A 26,905-nucleotide genomic window follows, 5' to 3' on the forward strand; every position below is an offset into this window, starting at 1 on the left:
AGGTTTAAATCTGGGACTCTCCACCCTTTGACCTTAGAACTGAAGAAGCTTCTCGGATGAGAGGTGAAACGTCTTCAAGCAACTTAAAGAAGTCCAGACGCTTTCCTTGCAAGCTCCTTTGACGACAAACGTAAGTAGTGAATATGGCCATCACAGCAGATGGCCCCGCCCCTCCCTGAGCCTGGTTCTGCTGGAGGTTTCTTCCTGTTAAAAGGGAGTTTTTCCTTCTCACTGTCGCCAAAGTGCTGCTCATAGGGGGTCATATGATTGTTGGGTTTTTCTTTGTATGTATTATTGTAGGATCTACCTTACAAAGCAGCTTGAGGTGACTGTTGTTGTGATTTGGTGCTGTATAAATAAAACTGAAGTGAATTGTGAGCATACACAGAAGTGTTAAACAGACGGGCAGGTCTGGCCTGTTCCAGTTCCTGATTTAGCCTTCTGTAAAAAGGTGATACCTGTCTTGATGATATAACGTTATAAGCTTTCACTGTTTTCTGTTCCTTTATCATTTTACTAACTTGTTGACTCTTGTTTGTGAAGAATAATAATGTGTGGTGTGACCTTTTTACTTACAAATATGTACAAAGAACACTGAAGACATTCACTTTCAGTTTGAGTTCAGAACAGTTGGCAGGAGGCTCCATCTGTACTGTAAGTGCAGTGATAGAGGAAACCCAAAATCGCACAGTCCACTATCAACAGCACTTGGTGAGGAAAAGCTCAGACAGAAGCTGCCATCTGCTGTGACTGGTTGGCTGAGAGGGGAACTGATGGGTACAATTTATCACACGCAGCAGCGGTGTGTATAGACCTGGGGAGGGAAGTCCTCCAGTCTGAGCCCACAGCAGCATTACTGAGAGCTGGATCACATGACCCTGATCCATGGTGACTCCTAACGAGGCTTTATGAAAAAGGAACGTCCATCCATCCATCCATCTTCATCCACTTTATCCGAGGCCAGGTCGCGGGGGCAGCAGCCTAAGCAAAGAGGCCCAGACCTCCCTCTCCCCAGCCACCTCCTCCAGCTTATCCGGGGGAACACCAAGGCGTTCCCAGGCCAGCCGAGAGATATAATCTCTCCAGCGTGTCCTGGGTCTGCCCCGGGGCCTCCTCCCGGTGGCACATGCCTGGAACACCTCACCCAGGAGGCGCCCAGGGGGCATCCTTGTCAGATGCCCGAACCACCTCAGCTGGCTCCTTTCGATGTGGAGCAGCAGCTGCTCTACTCTGAGCCCCTCCCGGATGGCCGAACTTCTCACCCTATCTCTAAGGGAGAGGCCAGCCACCCTTCGGAGGAAGCTCATTTCTGCCGCTTGTATCCGCGATCTCGTTCTTTCGGTCACTACCCACAGCTCGTGGCCATGGGTGAGGGTAGGGACGTAGATCGACCGGTAAATTGAGAGCTTCGCTTTTACACTCAGCTCTCTCTTCACCACGACGGACCGGCGCAGCGTCTGCATTACTGCAGCTGCAGCCCCAATCCGTCTGTCGATCTCCGGTTCCCTTCTCCCATCACTCGCGAACAAGACCCCGAGATACTTGAACTCCTCCACTTGGGGCAGGAACTCATCCCCGACCCTGAGTGGGCACTCCACCCTTTTCCGGCTGAGAACCACGGCCTCAGATTTGGAGGTGCTGATCCTCATTCCCGCTGCTTCACACTCTGCTGCGAACCGTTCCAGTGCGAGCTGGAGGCCCTCACCCGATGAAGCCAACAGAACCACATCATCCGCAAAAATCAGAGATGAGATTCTGAGGCCACCAAAGCGAAAGCCCTCCACCACTTGGCTGCGCCTAGAAATCCTGTCCATAAAAATTATGAACAGAACCGGAGACAAAGGGCAGCCCTGGTGGAGCCCATCACCCACCGGGAACGAGTCCGACTTATTGCCGGCAATGCGAACCAAGCTCTTGCAACGGTTGTATAGGGATCGAATGGCCCGTAGCAATGGGCCAGACACCCCATACTCCCGCAACACCTCCCACAGGACACCCCGAGGGACACGGTCGAATGCCTTCTCCAAGTCCACAAAACACATGTAGACTGGTTGGGCAAACTCCCATGCACCCTCAAGTATCCTGGAGAGGATAAAGAGCTGGTCCAGTGTTCCGCGACCAGGACGAAAACCGCATTGTTCCTCCTGTATCCGAGGTTTGACTAACGGACGAACTCTCCTTTCCAGCACCCTGGCATAGACTTTCCCAGGGAGGCTGAGGAGTGTGATCCCCCTGTAGTTGGAACACACCTCCGGTCCCCTTTCTTGAAGATGGGGACCACCACCCCGGTCTGCCAGTCCACAGGTACTGCCCCTGATCTCCACGCAACATTGCAGAGGCGTGTCAACCAGGACAGCCCTACAACGTCCAGAGCCTTCAGGAACTCGGGGCGGACCTCATCAACACCAGGGGCTCTGCCACCAAGGAGTTGTTTAACTGCCTCAGTGACCTCGCCCCCGGAAATTGGTGGGTCATTCCCCTCATCCCCAGACTCTGCTTCCTCCTCGGAAGACGTGTCAGTGGGATTCAATCAATCAATCAATCAATCAAAGCTTTATTTGTCACAAGCAGGTTGCCCTGCAGTGACAATGCCCCCCCCCCCCCCCCCCCCCCCGACCTTGCACGCATAACACAGACATCACATGGGGTTACAAGTCGGAGATCGGTAGCATTACAGAAAAGAACACTGAAATGTACACAACAACGGGAGGGTACAAGAGGAAAAAAAGAGACCTCCACTCATGCTGTGCTTCCATGGTAGGACAGCACGAGAACAGGAAACAAAAAAATTCCTCTGCACAAAAAAAGCACATGAATGGCCACAGCACAACATTGTGAAAGACATGACAAGCCACAGGGTTGGGTAGGGGATATCATAACACAATAAACACAGTGTGCACATCTGATCTGGGACTGCTGCAATCTTTCGACTGCACCGCCAGCTGACCCGATGTCCACATCATGGGGGAGGTAAGCATCGAAGGCATTAGAAGGGGAGGGGGGATGAGTGAGTGATTATCAGTGTAAGTGTGTGTGTGTGTGCGTGTCCATAGTTCAGCTGAGACAGTGTCCTTCGCCCTATCAGGCTAAGTAAACAGTCCTCCAGCCAATCCAGGTGGCCTTGCATGGGATGGGAAGAATAGTCATCACACAGTCGTTTTCAGGGAGTGATTGTTCAGCTCCAGCCTTGGGCCTGCAGCTGGCGCCGTGGTGGTGTCCGCATTACGATGTTGATTTTGTTGATTTTTCATGCAAGCAGCCCAGGAGAATTTCAAGCTGCTCTTTAACACTCTGACACTGGTCTCGCAATCTCCCGTTGGAGAGCCGCGAGCCTCCCCATGATGGTATCAAACTTCTGTTCCATGGTGTTGTCATTCTTTTGATTCTGAGACCTCACAACTGCAGTGATCCGTTCCGCGATGTGTTCCAACTTTCAGCCCGCCGCCTCTCACCAGGGGCAACTCCAGACTGAGACAGAGTCCAGCCCCTCTCCAGGAGACTGGTTCCAGAGCCCAAGCCATGCGTAGAGGTGAGCCCGACTATATCTAGCCGGTACCTCTCAACCTCACGCACTAACTCAGGCTCCTTCCCCACCAGAGAGGTGACATTCCATGTCCCTATTGCCAGTCTTGGCAGCCGGGGGTCAGTCCGCCAGGGCCTCCGCGCCTGGCCGCCACCCGGCACACAATGCACCCGACCTCTATGGCGCCTCCTGCGGGTGGTGGGCCTGTGAGAGGATGGGCCCATGTCTCCTCTTCGGGCTGTGCCCAGCCGGGCCCCATGGACTAAGGCCCGGCCACCAGATGCTCGCCCTCGGGCACCCTCCGACTGTCTCCAGGGCGGGGCCCCGGTAACCCTATCCTGGGCAGGGTAAACTGTTCCCTCGATGTTCTCTTCATAAGGGTCTTCTGAATCGCTCTTTGTCTGGTCCCTCACCCAGGACCAATTTGCCATGGGAGACCCTACCAGGGGGCAAAAGCCCCCAGACAACATAGCCCCTGGGATCCCTGGGACACACAAACCCCTCCACCACGATAAGGTAGCGATTCAAGGAGGAAAAAGGAACGTTTTAAGCTTAATATTGTGACCTTTTCACAGTTTCGCCCGGTTCGTAGATTGCTCAGGCCTCCAGAAAGAACACCGGCGACTCAGTAGTCAATTCCCAACACTTTTATTAATCCACACTCATTGATCACACCTATTGATTACACCTTCTAGAAGGGAGATGTACAGGACCCCGGAACTCCTCTGCAGATCTCAACTCCTTTGTCTGTTACATGCAGTTTTGTATCAGTGACCCCCCTTCTAAACCCTCTACAAGGTGCCATAAAACTAAGTACTATGTTTACATACTTTCGTGTGTGTGTGTGTGTGTGTGTGTGTGTGTGTGCGCGAGCCTGTGAATGCCTACATGTGCGCGTTCCCGCGTGCCTATATGAGTGCTCGTGTGTGACTGTGTGCGCATACCTGTGTTTATATGTGAGTGCACATGAGTGAGTGTGCGTGTGGATGTGTGTGCGTGACAGTTAAAACACTGTGGGTGTAGGTGACTCCCTAGAGGTCATAAAAACCCATCTCCCTTCCAGACCACAGTTATCCAGTTACAAATGTTGAGACCCCCACCCAAACATCCTCTGGGGAATTTCCACTCAGTGGGAAAGGGGTCTCCTACAATCTACTCCTAAGTTCACAACACAATGAGCCCTTTATTATATTAAGGGCAGTGTCAGTGTCTCTACAATAGTTCTACATTCTATGATAACACATTTCTAAACTCTAAATCAGCTAAACATTCTACAATATCAAGACTAGAGATGGTGTCAGTCTCATCAGTCCACACTGGGAATTCCACGGTGGGTCTGATTAAATGTTATCGCTAGTTAAAGTCCTCGGCTTAGCAGACCTCTAACTCAGCTTGGCTACAGAGCTGGGGTTGTCCTCTTAGTGATGAGGTGAGATGTCCCAGTTTAGGGTTGGGTTTGTTTGTTCATCTAGATTTAAAAAACAAACTATTTTTCCTGGCTTTCCACTCCACCTTACAAAATATCTGCTTTTAATGCACATTTAAAAATTATATCAAGGAGTCAAACTTCTGCTCTTTTTCAGAGTATCCAGTATGCAGTGAGGAAGTAATACTGGTAACATGATAACTGACCTCTGTGGGAGCAAAGTTTATCTACACTGTGTCAGGAGACAGAAACAGAGCATAGAAAAAAGTGCTTTTGCAAATGGGAGTAAATGGGTGAACGAGGCAAGTTACAACGAGTAGAAACGAGCTAAATAAGAAGCAGTACGTTCACACAGCAGGTCGAAAATAATCACTACTTTAAATTCAGTTACTTGACCTTTTACATAGAAACGGAGCCATGGGGTGGCAAGCAGGGGAAAGGGTGTATCTAATAAAATGGCAGGTGAGTGTATTTGACTGCAGATTAAGTTTAATATGAATTTAAAGATTAGTTAATAGGAATTCAAGCCAGAATTTGTCTTGATTGGAAAGCTATTGGTGATCATCAGAAGTCCCGATTCATTCAGATAATAAAACAACAGTGTGAGCATTGTGTGATGTGAAAGAGTGGCTCTCCAGTTAGACTGTGTTAACTGTGTCTGCAGGTGGAGATAGATGGAGCGAAGGTGGAAGTTTGGGGAGCGTTGAATCTGGCCTCCCCATTGCTGCCACTCACAGTCAACGGCACACACAGAATGCTACAGGTAACACACAGCTAAGTGTTGGTAAAGAGACCTCAAACGGATTGGAGCCATGGTGATATGGTGGAAAAGTGGTAAAACCAAAATGTCTGTCCATGTGGTGCAGCTTTTATCAGTGCACTCAGTTACTTCATGCCTCATTCCTGCCTGACCCTCTGAAGACGCAGCAAGTTTTTTTAAATAGTTTTTAAACTGGGGGACACCGGCGTCTTGGCAGAACAAATTTAGAACAGAAATGTGCTAAACTCACCAGTAACAATAAAATAATGAAAGATGTCAGCTGTAATACAGATAACGTATTCTCTCTTTTTTATAGTGCCTTTCCAGAGATGCTGCAGGAGTGATTGTCCTACAGTACCTGGGCACCTTGGTAAGACTGAATAATTCAAAATGTAGGCTAGTGGCTGTATGTATGTATGTATGATCAGAAGAACTTTCCATGTTATTGATATATTGCAGTGCCAAACATCCCACTGTTCCCCATACGTTTCTTTTTCTTGTAAATATATATAGTTTAAGGTTCGAGTTCTGTCCAAGCTGGCTGCAGAGTTGAACTCCTACATGCCAGAAAAAGCTTCAGAGGACACGAGCAGCATCCTGCGTTCACCGATGCCGGGAACAGTTGTGGCTGTATCTGTCAAACCTGGAGATACGGTAACACATTCCAATATGTACACATCGTTTAAATGCTGTTTAATGAGTTCATAGTTCATAATGGGGAAAAGCCTGTTGTAGTTGACATGTTGCTGGTAAGACTGTGCAGATGTGCAGAAATGATTAAGATTCAACATTATTTTAATTCTTAAGCATAGAATCAAAGTTTAAGTTGGTGAGTTTTTGAATGCATGCTGCAGCCTGTGAGTGTATTTTGACATTTCATGTTCTTATATATTCATAGATTAGAGTCACTGAATGTTGTTGGGCGTTATTTTAAATGTATGGGGTTTTTTTCTCCCTCTGCAATCACACCAAACAGTTTTACTCCAAAACTAGACTGTTTTATCTGTTTAATCCATGTTTTTATCTTCAGTTCACTCACATTACTCTGTCAGGTTCTCATAATTGTCCATGTTAACATTATTCATATTCCTCAGAAACTGGCGATTGCTGCCCATCTTTCACTACCAGCGTAATGCTTAAATGAGGTCAAGCACCCTGTGTATGAATGGGTGAATGAGGCATGTTGTATAAAGAGCTTTGACTGCTCAGGTAAAGTAGAAAAACACTATAAGACCAGGTGAGCCAGGAGATTGAGCCTATCAGTGAAAAGAAAGGAAAACCATTATTTTTGCAGTTAACAAAATGCCATCAGTTTGTCACAAGAAACATTTGGAGTCTACGTGCTGCCCGTCTCTGTTCAACAGGGCTGTCGCTCCTCGTAGATGGCAGCCTGAGCTTCAAATAAATCTCTTGAATATGCGCATGTTGACAAATGGTGCACGGAAGGCAGCAGGAGTAGCTTTTAGTCATCCCTTCTTAAACATTTACATTTACAGTTAAGCCATTGCTTTTACACACTCTGTTTTTTTTTAGGTTGCAGAAGGTCAGGAGATTTGTGTAATTGAAGCCATGAAGATGCAGAACAGTTTGACTGCTGTCAAGCAAGCAAAGGTAACAGGAAATGTGACAGTTACTCCCATCACTAGATTTCAGTAGTATTATCTAGGTCGGGGGGTCAAACTCCGGTCCTCAAACGCTGGTTTCTTCAAACTTCTCCATGGTTCCTGCTGCAACACACCTAAATAAAATTAATATGTGATTAGCAAGACTCTACAGTGACCTGACTGCATGCTGAGGAGGCAACCCCTAACCCTACTCAAGTAAATTTAAATATATATATATAAGTAAATGTTTTTAGAAAAATGTACTTCTAAAAGTTTGTTTATTGCACTCATGAGCTGCTGTAACATGAATCAAATGGCTGAACTGCCACCTCAGCATTCAGTCAAGTTCTAGTCCAGACAGACATCGGCCCTGAAAGACTGGAGTGTGACATCCGCAATCCAGAGCATAGAGTTTAAGTGGTGTGTTTGTAAAACTGTAAATGCATTATTTAAAGTTTGTGTTTAACTGCACGTGTGTCCTTACAGGTTAAGAGTGTCCACTGTAAGCCGGGCGAGACTGTGGGGGAAGGAGACCTGCTTGTGGAGCTGGAATAAAACATGATCTGTTCCCTTTGACATGTGACTTGTGTGAACTGGGACAGATGGAGTTGAACTGTGTCACAATGTTGGTGTGGGTGCTCAGTTGTCTTGTGTCTTTGATTCAGCTGACTGTTCCAATTACTCTGTTGTACTTAGGTTTTACTGCTTAATAGATATTGTTGTTGGTAGGCCAAACATTGAAATTTGGATGAACTGACTGAGAAAAATAAACAAACTTTTCCAAATAAAATAACTTTCAGTTTTTGTTTTTCTTCACACACAACAGTTGCCTCAAGGCACTTTATATTGTAAGGTAAAGACCCAAGAATAATACAGAGAAAACCCAACAATCACATTTTCCACTTTGAGCAAGCACTTTGGCGACTGTGGAAAGGAGAAACTCCCTTTTAACAGGAAGAAACCTTTGGCAGAGCCAAGCTCAGGGTGGGGCGGGGCCATCTGCCATGATTGGTTGGGTGTGAGCAGGACAACGACACGCTGTGGAAGAGAGGCAAAGATTAATAATTAACAGAGTGGTGTATACAGTACACAGTAAGTGAAATAGAAACACAAACTGGGATTTGATTCAATGGAAGAGGAACCTGGAACCTAAGCTAAGGGTTGTTTCCCATTCTAATTAAATACCCCAGGACCCACAGAGAAGCCTGCATCTGTATGCAATGACACAGTACGATGAGCTCTTTAAGATAAAAGTGACAGTAGTCCAGCCTGGAAAGCATGCTAGCAAGCTAGGAAGCATGTATAATGTAAACAGAATTGGTCCTAGCACTGAACCCTGTGGAACTCCATAATTAACCTCAGTGTGTGAAGAGGACTCTCCATTTACATGCACAAACTGGAGTCTATTAGATAGATATGATACAAACCACTGCAGCGCAGTACCTGTAATACCTACAGCATGTTCTAATCGCTCTAATAGGATATTATGGTCGACAGTATCGAACGCTGCACTGAGGTCTAGCAGGACAAGCACAGAGATGAGTCCACTGTCAGAGGCCATAAGAAGATCATTTGTAACCTTCACTAAAGCTGTTTCTGTGCTGTGATGAGCTCTGAAACCTGACTGAAACTCTTCAAATTCCTGCATTCCTTGTAGGGGGTGACGGATTACTTCTATGAAACAGTCGTGTAAGATCACTTGGTGATGGTGGAAGAGAATCATACATCTCAAACAATTTTTATGTTGTAGATCTAAACATTTCTGAGTGCAATAATTGTAGTTGATGACCTTTGGTTTGTGTCCAAAGATATAACAATACCCTGCCTTTCCAAAAACAAGGTTAATAGCTCTTTGTGAATCACTTTTAGATACTCATCTAAATTGTGTTTTTCTACTATGTGTGTTTCCTTTTTTTTAAGGAGACACTGCAGAGTATGCTGAGTCATGCTAGGGTTCCAGCTAATAACTGTTAATCATCTTAGTGTAGAAAATGTTGTTTATCAAACTGCATTATCTTTGTTTGCTTTTAATGTAACAAAATAAAAGGTAACATCAGAAGTCTGTTGCTCTGGTAACGAACAGAAACCTTGTTTCTCTCATTTCAAGGTTAACAACCTCTGAATTTTCATCACTCATGGTCTCAGGGAGGTCTAAAGTTGTTTGTAGTGTCTGAACATGTTCAGGTAAGTAAATACAACAAAAAGCTCTGAAACCTGTGGCAAAAGGCCTCTATGCAAACCAAGATGTGAAGGATGTCGTTTTCAGTGGGAGAAACGTTTCGTCGCTCATCCAGGAGACTTCTTCAGTCTCAGCTGACTGCAGGTTTCCAACCTTATAAACAGCACATTTGCACAATGACTGCAGCTCCACTGACTAACAATGGACTACCATTCACAGCTTTCTGAGTACATAGTACATAGTGAGTACATTAAAGTACTCTTAAGGTTAAGAGGGGGGACAAAGTAGACAATTGTTTTGAGTGATGTACTCAGAAAGCTGTGTTTCTGTTTCCAGCAGACATAACCTTTGGCAATGTGCAACAATCAGAGTAAACGGTTGAGGACGTCTGGGAACAAACACAGAGCCGTTTCCTTGTTGAGAATATTGAGCATTAAAGTTTCTATGAGTCGAGGTTAGACGCGTGATTATCCTCTTATTGGGGAAAATGTCTTTGTCCAGAACCACGTGGGAACATGAAATGGATCATTTTCTGCTGTAACCCACAAACTAAACGGTAATGTACCCACACCCATCTTTCACTTTTTCACTACAGTAAAACATCACAAGTCCGGTTATTTGAAACAATCACTGGATCCGCTCTCGACGCTGCCTTGGCACCTGAAGTTGTTCTTGGGGAAGCAGAACAAAGAGGGTCGCTGGGCAGCCATGTTGAAAATCAGCATTGTCCCCTTGCAGCAAGAAGGTCTAATTTCCTGGCCGGCTTGGCCGTTTCTTTGTCATGTTTACGTGTTCTCCTTATGCCTGTGCTATATTGTTATAATAAGGTCCAACAGGTCACAGCCTCTAACACATAGGTGTCAAACTCTGGCCCGCGGGCCAAATTTGGCCCGCAGCCTAATTGCATTTGGCCTGCGAAGCCACACCAAATTACTATTAGAGCTGGCCTGCTGGTATTATACAGCTAATATATATATTGTTTAGTATTAAGCTTGGCTTGTTCCATATTCAGTTTTTCAGCAAAACGTGTCCATAAGAAGAGATTCATTCTTATATCTGGAGGAAGATTTTTTTTTTCAATAAATATTAACGTTAGCCCGCGACTTTGTTCCAGTTTTGAATTTTGGCCCTCTGTGTATTTGAGTTTGACACCCCTGCTCTAACAGCTCTGCAGTGTTTTATGGGGACAAACCTTGCTAACGCCTAATGTTTTGCCCAGAACCAGAGCCAGCAATTGTGTTTCAGTAAATAAAATTTACTGGCATCTGCTTCCCATAAAGGGACACAAATAATATTTCACATTCACACATCTGGACATTTCAGAATGGTCAGTTAACCTAACATGCATGATTTTAGACTGAGTGAACCCATGTAGGCATGTAAGGAAGAGGACTCCCTTAATATCATTATTTGTATTATAATTTGTACAGCACTTTATTTAGATTTAAACATAGGTTTGCACATCAGTAACATTTGCACACAAGAGGTTTAATTATTTATTGAATATTTATTGAGTATTTTAATGATTAGCAGGTAGCCTTTTGTTCCGGCTCCTGCACGGCTGCTCCTCATCAAGAAATGTGGTGGTTGTCTGTGAGGAGGAAAGGATTGTTACTGGGAGCAAATAAGGCCTACTATGAAGGAGAACTAATGCAAATGTGCGTGCAAAGTCTAACGCACTGCAAAGAAGTAGCTGCTGAGATGAGATTACTCACCTGTCTTTCCTGTGTCCTCTCCAGGATGTTGGGCCAAATGTTTCCCGGGGTCCAAACACCATTTAAAAGTTCTGGGAGAGGCAAAGGGAATCTTTGTGCATGGGGTTTTTGGTGTTTCTTGAATAAATATTAAATATTTATTTAATAAAATGGTGTATCGTAGAATGTTGGTGGAACGTTAGAATTGGAAAACTCACCTGACATCGTTTAGGCCACTTAGAACACACAGGAGGACTTCTTCCTATGTTCTGAACCTTTCAGTCGTCAGCTACTATAAGACGCTTGAATTTACAATATCTTTCTTATCTCAAGAGTAATCTCTGACAACTTATGATAACAAACATGCTGGAGTTCAGACTGAACTGCTCTTAAGTTTTAACCCCCCCAAAATAGAACATCCATATTAGCATCCATGTTCCTTCTTCAACGATGAAAAGTAACTTTCTGTTTAAATGACACCATCGCAGATTCAGCCCATTTGCCAGGTCGTAAAAACCAAGAACTCTATTTTTGTAGAAACAGGTACTTTTAATATCTAAAAACAAAGAGAAAACATATGCGCTCTCCACCTGAAAGTAAAGAAATGGTTGTTTTGTAAAGACAGCGTGGAACAGCAAAAACCTGTCACAATGGGTTTGATATCTATGGCAACAATGTTTGCATGAACAGAATAAATAGTGACAGTTTTTTAACCTGGAAATTTAGTGTTTTATGATGTATATTTCACCATAATGTATAAACAGGTGTTGTACTAGTGCTTAGTTGCACAGACATTCTGGCACCAAGTTAATTCCAGGGGGTTCACATGAACTGACTTCATATTTGGCAGACTGTTTGTCAGCGTCATGCACAGCATGGTCGTACACATAAAAACATCAGTTACAGAATCCCAGAGCTGATGAGGACAGGGGGGTGTGGCCTGATGAGTCCAACTTATCAGTCAGTTCATCGAATGAATCGTTCAGGATTTGCAGTCTTGTAGTGTATTTGTTCCAACCCTTTTAAGCTGTTTGCATTTTTGTAAATGATGGTAATTTAATGAAAAAGAGCTAGTTAACTTAAAATAGTGACCAGCTGACATACTTCTAATTTATAGTTTGCATATTTTGATGTAGCATAGAGACTTCAGCTGCTTCTTCTTATCATCGGTTTTTGTCTGCAAAATGACTCCACCTACAGTGTAACGTGCACACACACATATGCACACAACATGATATGACAGATTTTGCCTTCCAGGGAAATGATGTCCACCTTTGCACAACAGATATGAACTGCAGTTCCACTCTCATTCCTGTCCACTCTGTACTGAGTATACTGAAGTTGTCAGAGAGCTGCAAATATGCCACAGCATGTGTCCCACAGAGGAGGGTTAGGGTCTGTGTGTCTGCTGGTGTCCACTTGGTAAGTGTGGAGTGTTCTCAACAATCCCCTTCCGTGCATTGTCTCCTGGAGATCTTTGCATTTGTGCTTTACTGTAGTTTATCCCAGGGAAACATGATTTCTCAGGCAGTCAATCATTGCCCGTCTCGGTGTTGACTGATAATGTCCCGAGTCCATTTGATCATAGTCTCAGGAGATCGATAGAGAAAGATCAGTTTGGAGTAAAGTTCCTCTTCTAACTCCAGTTCCCCTGTCTCACGCACCTGAAACACACAGACGTTTAGTCGACATGGATTTTAAAGAATCGCAGCTCCAGACACGACTGTGTGTTTTTGTAGTTTCAATGTGTATGTGTGCGTTTAGCAATTTGGAAATACTAACTTTAATTATTCTCTGTTATTGGTGAGTCTACATTAAATGCATGTGTGTTATTATACATGCAGCGCACACTTACCAAGAAGATATCAGTGCAGAGCTTGAGAATGCGGTCCACACAGGGCAGCTCCTCAAACATGATGGAGTGGGAGATCTCACTGAAGAAGCCACGGACAAACTTCCCAATGACTAAGACCACAGACACATACAGCCCCATGATACTGAAAAGAAGGGGGAAAATTACATTACATTATATTTTATTTATATCTATCTATCTATATTCATTCATTCAGTGGTCCCCGTGGTAATCGGAGCACTAGGTGCAGTGACCTCCAAGCTAGGCGAGTGGCTCCAGCAGATCCCGGGAACAACATCGGAGATCTCTGTCCAGAAGAGCGCAGTCCTGGGAACAGCTAAGATACTGCGCAGGACCCTCAAGCTCCCAGGCCTCTGGTAGAGGACCCGAGCTTGAAGGATAAACCGCCCGCAGGGGCGCGAGGGGAATTTTTTTAATGTATTTATTTTTATTACATGTTTACACTGAAGTCAGCTAGTAAAAGAAACCAAACTTTAACTTATAACAGCATTTTAGTTTCCTGAATGCAATTATAACGTCTTAACAGCTCTATAGAGATCAAGCACCTTTTTTGTAAAGCAGCACTGCGAGTAAACAGAAAGAGACTCACAGTTATATCGAGATTATTTGGTCTTAATGACAACTCAGATTACACCTTTAAACATTCATTCACACAGTGCTGTTTTCGTCACATCTTTAAGGACTTTGTCTGCCCGCATACAGTTATGAAACACTAATTAACCTCACGTGCATGTCTTTGGATTGTGAAAGCTAGAGAACCCCAAGGAACCCCCACAAGCATTAGGAGAACATACAAAGGCTGCACAGCGATGAGCCTGCTCGCTGTGAGGCAACACACAGTAGCACCTCGTTAGAGCACTTCACACTGCAGGCTTACATAAAGCATTTAAAGCCTGTTCCTGCTGGAGGTTTCTTCCTGTTAAAAGGGAGTTTTTGCTTCCCACTGTTGCCAAGGTGCTTGCTCATTGGGGGTTCATATGATTGTTGGGTTTGCTCTGTTTCCTTTGTATTATTCTAAGGTTTACCTTACAATATAAACAGGCAATCATTGTTGTGATTTAGTGCTATAAAAAATTGAACTGAACTGTTTCAGTTGCATGAATGTTTTTGCTGACTGATGCCCAGAACTCCTACATTCGTAGTTGTGTTTCTTACCCGTATCCTGCCAGAAAGCCCAGGCTGGGAGGACTGACTTTGTCACTGAATATGACCATGGGTAGTACACCACACTGTGAGGAGTCACAGTTCGCAATAGCAATGTCCCACCACTCCTGGTTCCCACTGCTATTTAGTGACAGGGTTATATCCATGTATCCAGCTTCATTACCTATAAGACAACAATCTGTTTCTCAATATCACATATGTTAAGGAGTAAAATATCTGGATGCTGACATTGAGCCTGTGACTGTTTTATTTTGCCTAGTGTTTGAGGTATACTCCAAATACTCCAAATACTCCAAATACTCCAAATTTGGGGATTTTGAGTTGGAGCATGGATGGAAAGCCTGTGACCCACAGATGTAGATTTGCTACAACTGTGTGAGGGATTTGCAGTTTTTTACTGAACTGTTGTGATGATTTATCAAAGGATCTTTGTTCCACATACTCACTCCTGTGACTGTAATGCTGTGATATTTTACATTAGTCCTTACTAACCACCAGTGTTGGTCAAGTTACTTGAAAAAAGTAATCAAAACTAATTACTGATTACTTACCCAAAAAGGTAATCCCGTTACTTTACTGATTACTTATTTTCAAAAGTAATTAGTTATTTAGTTACTTAGTTACTTTTTAAAAACACGATTTACAACCTGAAGAGGTGATAAAGTGATAGATCTTTCAGCCCAATTCTACTTTTTCTACATAATCCATCATACAAAATGTAATCAAATGGAAAAGTCTCTTTTTAAAACTTGTTTTATTAGTTTTAATCTTTTAACTTTATGCATCAAGCAAAAATTTAATTATATGCAACATTCTCTGACTGGAAGAAATTAGTTTAACATTTAAACCTATTTTCTGCACATTCCAGCTCATAAAATAAAATATTTTGTGTGTTTACACTCAGTCTTTCAAATAGATGCAAGTAAAACACAGCAGAAAATAAATAAAGTCACAGACTCAGCGGTCCTGTTGCTCTATTTTCACCTGTAAAGCAGGAGTGGGGTAGGCGGAGGTTTACCCTGGTGCAGGTGTGCCGCGGTCAGTGGAAGAATCCGCGAGTTTCTCTGTGAGTTTCCCATTACGTCGTAGCTACTCGGTGCTTGTTGGAAGTTTAGGGGTTTTTTTCGCTGTAAAAAGAAGTTTTCTTCCCGCGCACAGCGGACACTAATGTTTTTGTCACTTTTTATGGAATCAAACTCAAAGTAAGGTCAGTACTTCCACGCTTTAAACGCTGCACGCTCATACTCTCTCTGCACTCGATATGTGATCCATTGTTGATCTGCACACAGCTGTTGTCACGGACGTCGCACTCGCTTACGTCACTGTCGTGAGACATTCTCGCAAAAAATCACGGTTTTAGTAACGCAGTAACGCAGCGTTCCTACGGGAAAGTAACGGTAATCTAATTACCGTTTTTGCAATAGTAATCCCTTACTTTACTCGTTACTTGAAAAAAGTAATCGGATTATAGTAACGCGTTACTGCCCATCTCTGCTAACCACTGGCTCAGGTCATGATGAGTCAGCATTAGACGTCCTGCATGTTGTGGGGCAAATACTTGTTTGCTGCTTTGTACATTATTTGTGCAGCTCCAAGGTCGACCGAGTCTTTAAGTTTAGGAGTATTTCTTTTAATAAAAAGTGTATTTGATGGTTTATGCATGTTGAGCGCATACTGGATTTGTGTTTTATAAGCATTTCCCCAGATATCACACAGAAGGTCATGCAAGCAGGTATGATTGAACAATATAGAATATATGATGTTTGCAGTCTTTGACTTTAAAAAGAATTTGCAAGAGACTTTGATGTTTTGGCTTTAATACGATCACTGCGGGACATCCGGAGTAGTTTGTGATGCATCATGACCAAGAGATTTGATTATAGATTTTCTACGGTGTCTTTCATTGTTTTCTAGTAGTAGAATCTGTATGATCCCGAAATATTATGAATTTTGTTTTACTCAGATTCATTGTTATTATATTATCTCATAGCGTTATAGTTTAAAACCTGGTCTTCAGCTTATTGCATTTTCTACTTCATTCAGATGCTTCCACAACACACTAAGCAATACTACTTTCAATGTCTTTGAAATTGGAGAGATGTCATTAATGTGCATTAATGTGACTCCTCCACGCCCGTATGTGTGTAGTTTGTTAAGTACGGGTTTTTGATCGACTGTATCAAATGCTTTTTTAAGCTGTAAGAACACTCCCACAGCATATTCTTTGTTTTTGGCAGGAGTGTATCTACAAACATATTGAGATCATGTGTTGTGGTTATGTTGGTTCTAAAGCCACAGTGTTGCACACAAAACATTGTTTTTTGTGACGCAAACTATTTGTTCCAGTATCTTAGAGGAGTGCAGATGTTCATCTCCAGCGTTGTATATCAGCACAACCTTTCCAGGGAATAAACCGTTTGCAGTGCAGGTAAATGTTTTCACCTTATGTCCAGTGATGTCTTTGACTAAATCCATATCAAAGCCATCATAACCCATTGATCTCTTAAACTTAAATGATGTCACTATAGCAGTAATTTCATCTTCATCTGTTGCCTTTATAAATATGGAGTTTGCTACACTAGTTACAAAGAGTTTCTGCAGGTTTGTTGGCCATGACAGGACGAACATTAAGAACAAAACCATTCAAATCTTTCACAATAAGCTGTCACTGATCATTGTGTTTGCTATTGGGGAGTTTTTTAATTTATTTTATTGACAATAATATTAATACTTCCAGTGCGTTTTTCTTACTATTGTAACGTAAAAATCTAACGTTGTAACCTGTTTTGCAGTTTTTTTATTATTCATGTCAGTTATTCTCATGTATCTTATAGATTTTTTCAGCTCCGGTCGTTCCTTTCTTTAACTGTTTCATATACACTAGGTATTTTTTCTTTCATGCACTCAGTATCCCATTTGAGTGCATCTACTTCCGGTGCTGCTGCGAGCTGGCAGCCAGTATCAGCAGCTCCCACCACCAAATTTCCCCTTGTGGGACAATTAAAGGATTCTTCTCTGTTCTACCTGTTAGGTGAGTGACTTTGTGCTTCTTGTTCAAACTATGCTGTATCATACATATATCTTAGTACTATATAGTAATAATTTGTGGAAATTTTCCTAAATAAATAATTGTTCACTAACGTAATCATTATAATATAAAATCTGTAAACCTTCGTGCAGCTGACCGACTGGCTTGGCCTCAGCTCCATTGGGGGCACGGATGTACTTAGGAAACATACTGGGAACAAGCCTGGAAGAAATACAAGACAGCGCCTGTTAAAAGAAGCACTATTCATGTTTTTCATTAATGTAAACACTTTTATTAACATAAACATCGCTCCAGAGAGAAAACCTACACTGGCTCAGTGCGGTTGCCAACCAGCAATGAAGCCAAGTCTGCTCTGACTGGGTTCCCAGGTTCCAGGTCGATGGAATGCTTATCAAAGGCATGTTCCACTGTTCCACCCTTACCCAGGTCCCTGAGAGGAAGGAAAGCAGAACAGTTACAGCCTCAGTGACACGTCAGCAGAGCTCAAAAAGTCTGAGAGCCTTTATGTTCACAACATGTGTTTCACTCTATCTGATAGAATGCTTTCATTGTAACCCATTTTTATTATTTACTTTATGAATTACTTTGTTTATAAAAGCTAGATCTTGTGTGAAAAAGTGAGTGTCTATCAGACAACGATAAACTTGTCAGGATCAGATTCACCCACCCATCGGGTGGATATTACACATCTTGGCCTAAACACCTCACCTAGGAGGCATCCTAGTCAGATGTCTGAACCACCTCACAGGAGGACCAGTAACACTGATGACTGAGGAATGCAGATCAAATATGAAATCAACAGCTTATCACAGATGTGCAGAGATGATCCCACACTGCAGGCCAATCCACGACTGATGGTGTTTGTGTGCGTTTTTCTATCAACAAAATCTCCACCACCGCCGGCGGAAATGAGCCTCACTCTTTAGAGATGGCTGTAGACCAGGGGTCCCCAATCCCAGTCCACGAGGGCCGGTGTCCCTGCAGGTTGTAGTTGTGTCCTTGATCCATCACAGCTGATTTAAATGGATAAATGACCTTCTCAACATGTCTTCAGTTCTCCAGAGGCTGGTAATGAACTAATCATGGGATTCAGGTGTGTTGACCCAGGGTGAGACACCGGCCCTCGTGGACTGGGATTGGGGACCCCTGCTGTAGACAATAACTGTTGTACCTCTCTAACAAGCATGTACTCGAATGTTGCTTAGATGAAGAATATTGTTTGATATTGTTTTACCTCTGAAAATTCCAGGACAGGCGAAGTGTGAGGTCAACAGGACCGAGTAACTCTTTAATGACTTCCTGCCTGCTCGGGGGACTGATCCTCCAAACAGATCCAGAACTACCCTCAATCATGGCTGTCACAATGTCCTCATAACTGTAGAGAATGATGAACTGCATGGCGACCTACACGCAAAGGAAGAAGAAAGTTTTAATGACAAATCAACCAAAACAAAAACAACAGGGAGAAAATGATCACAGTTTCAGAGTACACAGCGAGCCGGGGATGGAGCAGACGGAGTATAAACGGTCTGTCTACCCGGTATTTAGTGCTATTACATGCTGGATGTGAAATTATTTTCAATTCATGCTCTTAACACAACACAGGTGTGTGATTACACAGTGAAACAGGACAGAGGCACACTGAGTGTCACAGAACAAGCAGAGATAAATCGATGTGAGCACAGAACAGCTACAAATGCAGATACTGTAACACTGCAGTACACTGAGGTAAACCAAACGGAAACCAATACGCACAGCATTGTCTTCAAAGTCTTTGGCGAGTTGGTCATATTCATCCTCTGAAAAGGGCTTGATGTACTGCTGCTGCACACTCATGGTAAACAGGGGCTGGAAACAGAAGAAGAACACGGCTGATCCCAGTTTGGAGTCAGAGTCGAATTTTACTTCTATAGCACCAAATCACAACAACAGTCAACACGCTCAATATTAAAAAGGGAAGGAGGATGAAAAGGTAAGGACCCTACAGCAGCCACACAGCCCCGTGGGAGCAAGCATTTTGTGACACTGGGAAGGAAAAACCATCAGCCACTGTGACTGGTTAGAGGTTGCCTGTCCTGTAACCATATCCAGAGAGGCGTTTCATTCGGGGTTGGCTACCTTCCAAACTCCACGTTAATCCCTCATCACAATCAGCACAGTCTTAAAATGTGCCAAATAGCAGTTTATGTTCTTAGTGTTCTGCTTTCTGTTGTCTGTTAATACAAGACCAAGCAAACGTATGAAATCATCCCTGTATACTGTCTGCGTATGTGTTTGACAGATAAACAATAAATTTAATTAATCATTTATTAACATTAATTTGGAGCAATTTTATCAATACCCAAGAAACAACTTTGAAGATTGTGTTACCTCATATCCACCCAGCTTGACAGTTACTGTGACGTCAATGGGATGGTTGACCACACCCACGACAGATCGGACCAATGAAATGAAGAGAAGGGGAAACCAGATGATGCAGATCAAGAAGAAGATAATAAGTCCACCCATGCCATATTTCACTATCTTCTTTTTCTTCTGCCCTTTAGGCTGTGGGTATTTCTGAGGGCAAAGAGATTGTTTTTACTAAAAAAAATAGATTTTCTTAACTTACTTCTTAAAAATACAACTTATTGTCCTCCTGATCTCATTAACCACGAGTTAGAAAACAGGACAAAAAAACTGCTTATGAGGAGCCATCCAGTAAACTCGGAAACGCCAAGCAGGTTCAGATAAGAATACTCTGAAACACAATAGCACTAAATCATGTTTAATATAAAAAAAGACTCATTCGTGAGCATTTTTTCCCCGCCTGTCCCATTTGGTTCTTTAGCCGTCAGAATTGTTGTCTGAAGACCAACAAGGAGACCCGATGGATTTACTTTGCCAAATGGATCATCGTGGCATTGCCGTATTGGTCCATTTGATCGACCTTTGTTTTTATTATATTTTATTTTCAGATGTTACAGACGGGACAGACATGAGTGAGGGATAGGAAAGGGAGAAAGAAAGAGGAAGGAAAAGAAAAACAGAAGGGGAGAGGGACAGTGAGAGAGGGAAACAAATCTCCTGGATCACCTGTTGAGAGAAGAAGAAGAGAAAACAAGCAAAAAAAACAAAGCAACATACTAAACACAACAGCATCGCATTAATCTAGCTAAGTGTAAACAGCAGTAAATACTGAATATTGAATGTTGTTGTGCAGCACGCAGGACAGACAAGTCTACGAGCAGTGAGCACGCGTGTGCACACCTGTGTGCATCAGCGCACACCTGTGTGCATCAGCGCACACCTGTGTGCATCAGCGCACACCTGTGTGCATCAGCGCGCTGGTATTCAAAAGGTTTCCACGTGTAATGGTCGTGAGCATTTTTTTAATGAACTTTGACTTTGTTGCGCTCGTATCTTTCATACCTTTTCTGTCTCACGGCTGCATTTGATGATGAAAATGTTGGCATAAATATCCTCCACACACATCCAGTTTGACAGAGACAATGTGGTATCGGTCCAAACCCAATCCATCACTGCTCGGAGCTCCACCAAGAACGGCACCAGGCGAAACCTACAAACACGCAGTCAGCTTTGACTCCTGACCCATTTCACATACATTTATCACACTTGATCTCAAACATACATGACGTACATGGTGTGTCTTTCCTTTGCAAGAAGACTAATAATGTTAAGCTGGACTTATGAAGAGCTTATGCTTCTCACTCAAGAGGGACGGGCTTCCTCCTTTTTGAAGTCCACATATGTTGGCTGTAGCATCCCTTGGGTATGTAGGGTTAATTGTTGTAGGCAAGTAATGATTTTCTTCCTGTCGCTGCTTGCGGGGCATCATCTTCTCTTGTCACTGAGAAGTGTGGTGATTTTAATCTGACGGTTGAGCTTGAAACAACAGTGGGTCAAGGGGAAATGCCCCTTCCCTTTGGGTAGTACACTAACACTTTGACCTTTACTCAGGGACGTGATAGTTTACTTTTCCTGAATGGTGCGGTTGGATGGATAAGGCCGCTGCAACCTTCAGGTGCAGCTGTTCTGCTTTTGGCTGTAAGGCATTCATTCTTGTTGCTGTGTCTGTGATGACGTCCACTATGGGCAGCCATAGTGGAGATGTGGCAAAACCTGAGCCATTTGGACAGGAAGCTTTTCTGGTTTGGTCAGGTCTCTATCTCACATGCTTCTCAGTAACTTATCCTAACTGTCTCTAGCTGTAGTGTCTCCCTGTTATGGTCCCCACTCACACCTGTTCACTTAAATAGGTGACATGATGGTGGGTTGAGGTTGGCCAGTGACGGTAATGACACTCAAGTGGCGACTCACATGATTAATAGTAGACTTAAATAACTGGGAGTTTCTGTCAGATGTTTTAGAACTGAAGAAGCTCTTGGTCAAGAAGGGAAACATCTTCACAAATGTAAAATAAGTCCACGAGCTTTCTTTGAAATAACTCGAAACTACCAAGAGTGACTAAGAACCTACAGATATCTGCAATACGCTGCATGGAGAGAGCAAAGACAAACACAGAGAAGCTCACACTTTCTTTGTGTACATACCCTTGGAAGAGAAACAGATTGAGGTGGTTGTATTTCTTGGTAAGGAAGTTGCCAAGGATACAAGTGGGGTACCCACAGCGGATCTGATAAGCTGATAAGCCAAAGTAAATGCACTTGACAAAGTACCAGAGCTGTGCCACAAAGTTTTGGTTGAACATCCTAAGACAAGACGAGAGAAAGAACATAACACTTAGCTCATAAACCAGTTTATACAGTCAGCAAAACAGCTTGCAAAGTGCAAAATAATGCAAATTGTGACTTCAGAGAGTGACTGCACAAATTTGACATTCATTGCCAAAGTACCAGAGGAATATTGTAGTCTGGACAGGCGGCTCAGACAAAGTAGGTCTGCTATAACAACAGTTGCTGACAAAAGATGCCTTTGTCAGGAGACGCAAAAGCACCTGTGAGACAGTGACAATGTTTGGTCTTGGGTTGCTGTGAGCTCAGGGACAGGCCACCTCGCAGCTATTGATGAAACTACACAGTTGTATCAGTGCTCCCCCAACAATGACTCAAAAAGCACAAACACAACGTTAACCATGATTTGAATTTGATTTAAAGAAGCATGCAAAAAAGAAACATCTTGCATTTTTGGGGAAATTTTACGGGACTTTTTTTCCATATCATTGTGAGACTTGCATAACAATAATTCGAATTTAACAATCCCCAAAACCAAGAGTCACAGGACAAATAACAACAAATGCTAGTAATTCAAAATCTTAAAAAACACAATTTAGACAAAAAGGCTATTAAAAAATATCCAACTGAATATTCACTCTTTATGTCAAGGTGTTCAGGTTCTGTTTCGTCATGACCCATTTCACTGAAATCTCTGGTTGCACTTCCAGTACCGACAGCCAGGAGAGATTTCCTGATCTGCATGCACAATATCCTTGAGAATATGCTTACCTCAAGTTGCTCTCTGTTGCAGATATTGGAGTGTGAATTTTACATAGGAAGCATTAAGCATGGAAACAAGCACTCATGAGAATGAGGCTGTATGTATGAAGTGCTTTGAGTTCTCAGGCAGAGTAGGAAAGCACTCTATAAGCACCGGTCCATTCGATGTGTGTGATTGATCAGAAGTAGAAGAATTATAAAATGACCATCAATGGCCTCAGTCTGGAGCTTCATGCCAGATCTTGGCTGAAGGAACGAGTCTGATTACAGGAGAAGCTTGTTGATGATCTGAAGCCAGTTGGGACTACAGTCATGAACACCATTACTAACACACTATGCCTACTGGACCCAATCTTGCAGCGTGTGTCCCGCCAGCCACAACTTTGAATTATTATTCTAAGTTGTGAACATTGCATCACTGATGCCAAACCTGAAACTTTTACACAGTTCTTTTGTATTTGGGAGACCTCAGCATTAGCAATATGCACCAAACTGTCTAACACAAACACATATACTTGGGGGTCTGTTTGCTCTGCGTGAGAGTCCTGGAGCATTTCCAGTGCTGTCCGTGCTCCATCCATGGAGAGAATCTGAGAGTCATTTTGAGGATTTTGTGCAGAGCAGGCCTCCAATGCTACGAAAGACCCAACTAGACTGGGAGCAGAATGAAAGACTGCTGCCTTATTCCACATAATCAACTCTCAGAGGCTTTTTGGTGGGTACCTTGTGCCCAGCTGTCCCCCTTCCCTTTTCTCTCACTAGCCTGCTCTGACAGTGTGCATCAGCCAGTTTAAGCATGTTAACTCCTCTGACATGCGCTTGCTTTCTTTCATTCGTCTCTGAAAAATGTGCTTGCAGAAGACAATGATTTCATGTCTTCAATTTTTGGAAGCAGTGACACGCTGTACATGCCTAACGCTACTGGTTTGTTAATTACTTAAAACAGAAATGTTAATGTAGGCAGCAATCCTTAACTGTCAGGCTTTGGTGCTGTGAATTGTGCCTGAGTCCAAATGAACCAGGCCCAGCGCTTCACCTGTGCCATGACACACAGCAATCACACACGTAAAGCAAAGGGATACAAGTTTGTACACCTTTAAAGTCACTCACGCCACAAATCTTAAAGACAAAGAGAACAGCCGGGAACAGTCCAACACTTTCACCTGCAGCCTCTGTGACCCGTCTGACCGCTGTCAGAAACAAGTAACCCTGATCAAACACGTGCAGAGCTGCTTTCTTAGATCTTATTTTCTACGTTATTCTGAATTTCTTGTATAAATCAGCTGGAAAACCATCTGGGGTCACTGTTTCAGAGTCCAGATCTCACTTCCTATTTCTTCCAATAATTTTCTTTGAGGCTCTTTTTTTAATACTTTGTCTCTTTTGTAGCACTTTTTAGTTTTAGAAACATGACTTATATTTCCCATTAAAAAGTCTGTTTCCCACTGCAGGGTGGTAAGCTCAGAGCAGAGAGAGTCTGGCTGGCAGACGGGTGGGTGGTTTATCCAGGCTTCCCTGGATGAGCCCATGTAAACTCTGGCCACAGGAGGCGTCCATGTGGCTGCAGCCGCCTGCTTCAAGGTTTAACATGTTGCGTACTCAGAGATGCTCTGCAGTATTCCTTGGTTGTAGCAATCGCCTTTTTGCATTGCTGCTAGCTTCCCATGAGCTTGAAGCAGTAAATGGTTCTTCTATAGAGCTCCTCCACTCAAACTGAACATTCAAAGCACTTTTCACTGCAAACCTTATTCCCACATAAGGCTTGTAGTGCTTCTAGGCCTAAGCACACACACCTCACACTTCCATGGATGCGTTGGGACAACTCGGGGTTTTGTACCGAGGACACACTGACATGCCGAGTGCAGCAGTCAGTAATTTGATCCCTGACTGGTAGATGTTTGCTTTGAAGATCAAAACGGGGGATGGTTATGTCTGGGTATATTAATCAAGTCGAGGAGGCCATTTATGTAAACAGAAAGATCCTCTCTGAAAGAAGGAGGGTACAACTGTCACCCTCTTATAAGGCAGCCGTTCCCCAACTCTCTGTGAATATTACAATTTAATATTAACGACCATAAAACCCGACCTCGCGGCCTGTTGTTAGTCAGTTTGGGTCATTGTGCAAATGTACAGTTTATAAGGTTGGAAAACCTCGAAGGCAGTCGAGACTCGAACTGTCACTGAAAACAGTCCAGATGAACAGAATCAACTTCCTAAGATTTAGCAGATCATCTTCACCATGTCTGCATACCTACATGCATGTAGTTGCAGCTTGAGCATGGAAATGGCTGATTATATATTTGTGTTAATAAACAGCTCAACAGGTGCAGCTAATTAAAGCATGCACTTGTTAGAGGCTGGTCAACAATCATCCATTACTCCTCCAAGGAGTTGTTTTTGTTAAAGCAGGACTCAGATCATTATCGATGTCATAATTTATCACAAATAATACAGTAAATGCAAGACATCACCTTTCAGTGACAGCGGGCAGGATAAAGAACATCCAAAGATGAATCCCAAAAACAAGGATCACCTGGAGAGAAAGAACAATAGGACAGCAAAACAAGAAATGTCATTAAAATAATATAAAATAGTTAGAATTGTGAAAAACAACAGCAGAGATGAGCAGTGAGTGGCTCCACAGATGCCATCCTAACAAATATTACAGAAGCACTAAATGACATAAGAAGAAAAAATCTTTTCTGACGCAACCTACGAGTGATTTTAGGATTTAAAAGATGCAACGTTTTAGGAAGAAAAAAGATTCAAATCAATTTTATGTAAAAGAGTCTTTCAACAAACAAGAGACCAGACAGAAGATATATGACACAATCACGTTCACAAAAACTGAAAATCATACCCAACTGTAAAAGTGTCTAATCTCCCATTCAAGATCAGCCTCTGGTGCACATCCAGGTAGAGACTGACTGACCTGCTGACCACTCCCTGACTGCTCTGACCACTGTGCACTTTTCATGCCAGACTCTGCACAGAGAGCAAAGACAAACTTCTATTTCAAACCTACCTCGAATTATTGTTTTGGGTCACGAGAGCTGGATCGCTGCATACGACCCAGAGTCCACAACTTCCAAGCGTTTGGAAGCATGGAAACTAAGACTAGGAGCAAACGTGTCATTTTTTTCCAGCATTCCCTAATGGGAATTGGTTTAACGTGGAATTTTACTATAACAGCCTCTGGGAGAGACCGACCGAGGTGCTGACCGCTGACCCTTTCTCCTGTGGCCCGTGTGAGGGTTTATGTGCTGTGGTTGACTCTCCAGGGTGGGTGTGGTCACTGAAAGGTTCAACCTGGCACATCTGATCGGGGTAAAGCTCGTTCTGTTTTTGCTGTAGCCACGACAGCCTCGCTGCCTCGTTGTAGGGATACAGGTGTAAAGGGCGACCACAATATTGAAGCCGTTTCCTGTCATGAATCCTTCTGTGGTGCAGTTGTAAGAGAACAATCAATGAAGAGGAGACGAAGCATTTAACTTGGTAATGCCCTGTGTCCTGCCACAGTTACTGCAGTTACCCTTGACTGGGTCAGTCGGTGCATCTTTTCCTACTGTGGTGATGTACTAGTTTTTCATCACGATTGAGCAGATAAAGGCAGATCCAGGTAAGGTAAAAGATGTAGCTGAATGACCATAATCAACTAATAAAGTTCAAAGTTTAGGATTTGCTCATTTTTAATCACAGGAGGATACAGGCAGCTTCTACGGAGTAAACTAACAATAGCACCCTACAGAGAGGATGACTCTGAATGGGAGAAAGATCACATTTAAATCAGTTTTATTAAAATAGTTTCTTGTTTTTTGTGGACTGTTCCTCTGAACTTGGATCACCCCGTGAAGCTATGTGAATAATTAATGATAAGAATTTTATTATGTGAACAGAACCTGGAAGATGAGTTTTCCCGTGACAGCCTTGCGCAGGTATAGCGCTCGGTCAATGATCATAGTGCTGAACTGGATGAGCAGCATCACCAGGAAAGCTTCCGGCACCTGGTCTTCTGACAGCGTGGACGCTATATCAGCTGCTGCACTGTGTTTCTGAAGAAACAGGACAAAAGTAATGAGAAGGCTTTCCTCTTTTACATGGTTTAAAGATGATCTTCCAAACATGACATGTACTTTTATAGTTAAGACATTTACTATTATTCAGCTTCAGTTTCAAC

General features: G+C 43.2%; 2 protein-coding genes across 4 annotated transcripts in view; one reads left to right on the plus strand and one right to left on the minus strand.

The window, feature by feature from the left end:
* The window catches only part of pcca (propionyl-CoA carboxylase subunit alpha), a 32,446-nt gene extending 24,349 nt beyond the window's left edge, over positions 1 to 8,097 (plus strand). Inside the window, exons 19-23 of the mRNA XM_086260122.1 lie at positions 5,614 to 5,712; positions 6,026 to 6,079; positions 6,223 to 6,363; positions 7,243 to 7,320; positions 7,800 to 8,097. Coding sequence (XP_086116248.1) covers positions 5,614 to 5,712; positions 6,026 to 6,079; positions 6,223 to 6,363; positions 7,243 to 7,320; positions 7,800 to 7,868 — 441 coding nt within the window. The 3' untranslated portion in view covers positions 7,869 to 8,097. The remainder of the gene's footprint in view (positions 1 to 5,613; positions 5,713 to 6,025; positions 6,080 to 6,222; positions 6,364 to 7,242; positions 7,321 to 7,799) is intronic.
* A 3,595-nt stretch (positions 8,098 to 11,692) lies between these two features.
* piezo1 (piezo type mechanosensitive ion channel component 1 (Er blood group)) overlaps positions 11,693 to 26,905 on the minus strand; it is an 87,522-nt gene continuing 72,309 nt past the window's right edge. For 2 of the 3 annotated variants that reach the window (XM_086260125.1, XM_086260123.1), the window contains exons 43-54: positions 26,628 to 26,780; positions 25,200 to 25,261; positions 21,826 to 21,984; positions 20,684 to 20,831; positions 19,643 to 19,831; positions 19,028 to 19,120; positions 18,507 to 18,676; positions 17,580 to 17,702; positions 17,394 to 17,473; positions 14,215 to 14,386; positions 13,042 to 13,183; positions 11,696 to 12,850 (exon numbers count right to left, since the gene is read on the minus strand). In XM_086260125.1, coding sequence (XP_086116251.1) covers positions 12,722 to 12,850; positions 13,042 to 13,183; positions 14,215 to 14,386; positions 17,394 to 17,473; positions 17,580 to 17,702; positions 18,507 to 18,676; positions 19,028 to 19,120; positions 19,643 to 19,831; positions 20,684 to 20,831; positions 21,826 to 21,984; positions 25,200 to 25,261; positions 26,628 to 26,780 — 1,620 coding nt within the window. In that variant the 3' untranslated portion in view covers positions 11,696 to 12,721. Of the gene's footprint in view, positions 12,851 to 13,041; positions 13,184 to 14,214; positions 14,387 to 17,393; positions 17,474 to 17,579; positions 17,703 to 18,506; positions 18,677 to 19,027; positions 19,121 to 19,642; positions 19,832 to 20,683; positions 20,832 to 21,825; positions 21,985 to 25,199; positions 25,262 to 26,627; positions 26,781 to 26,905 lie in introns of all 3 variants that reach the window. The other variant, XM_086260126.1, reaches the window with a different exon arrangement.

This window comes from Aulonocara sp. 'chitande type north' Nkhata Bay, linkage group LG13, assembly GCF_057382095.1.
Source record: "Aulonocara sp. 'chitande type north' Nkhata Bay isolate Kocher_YH1m ecotype deep benthic linkage group LG13, A_spYH_male_GT1.1, whole genome shotgun sequence".
Classification (NCBI taxonomy): Eukaryota; Metazoa; Chordata; class Actinopteri; order Cichliformes; family Cichlidae; genus Aulonocara; species Aulonocara sp. 'chitande type north' Nkhata Bay.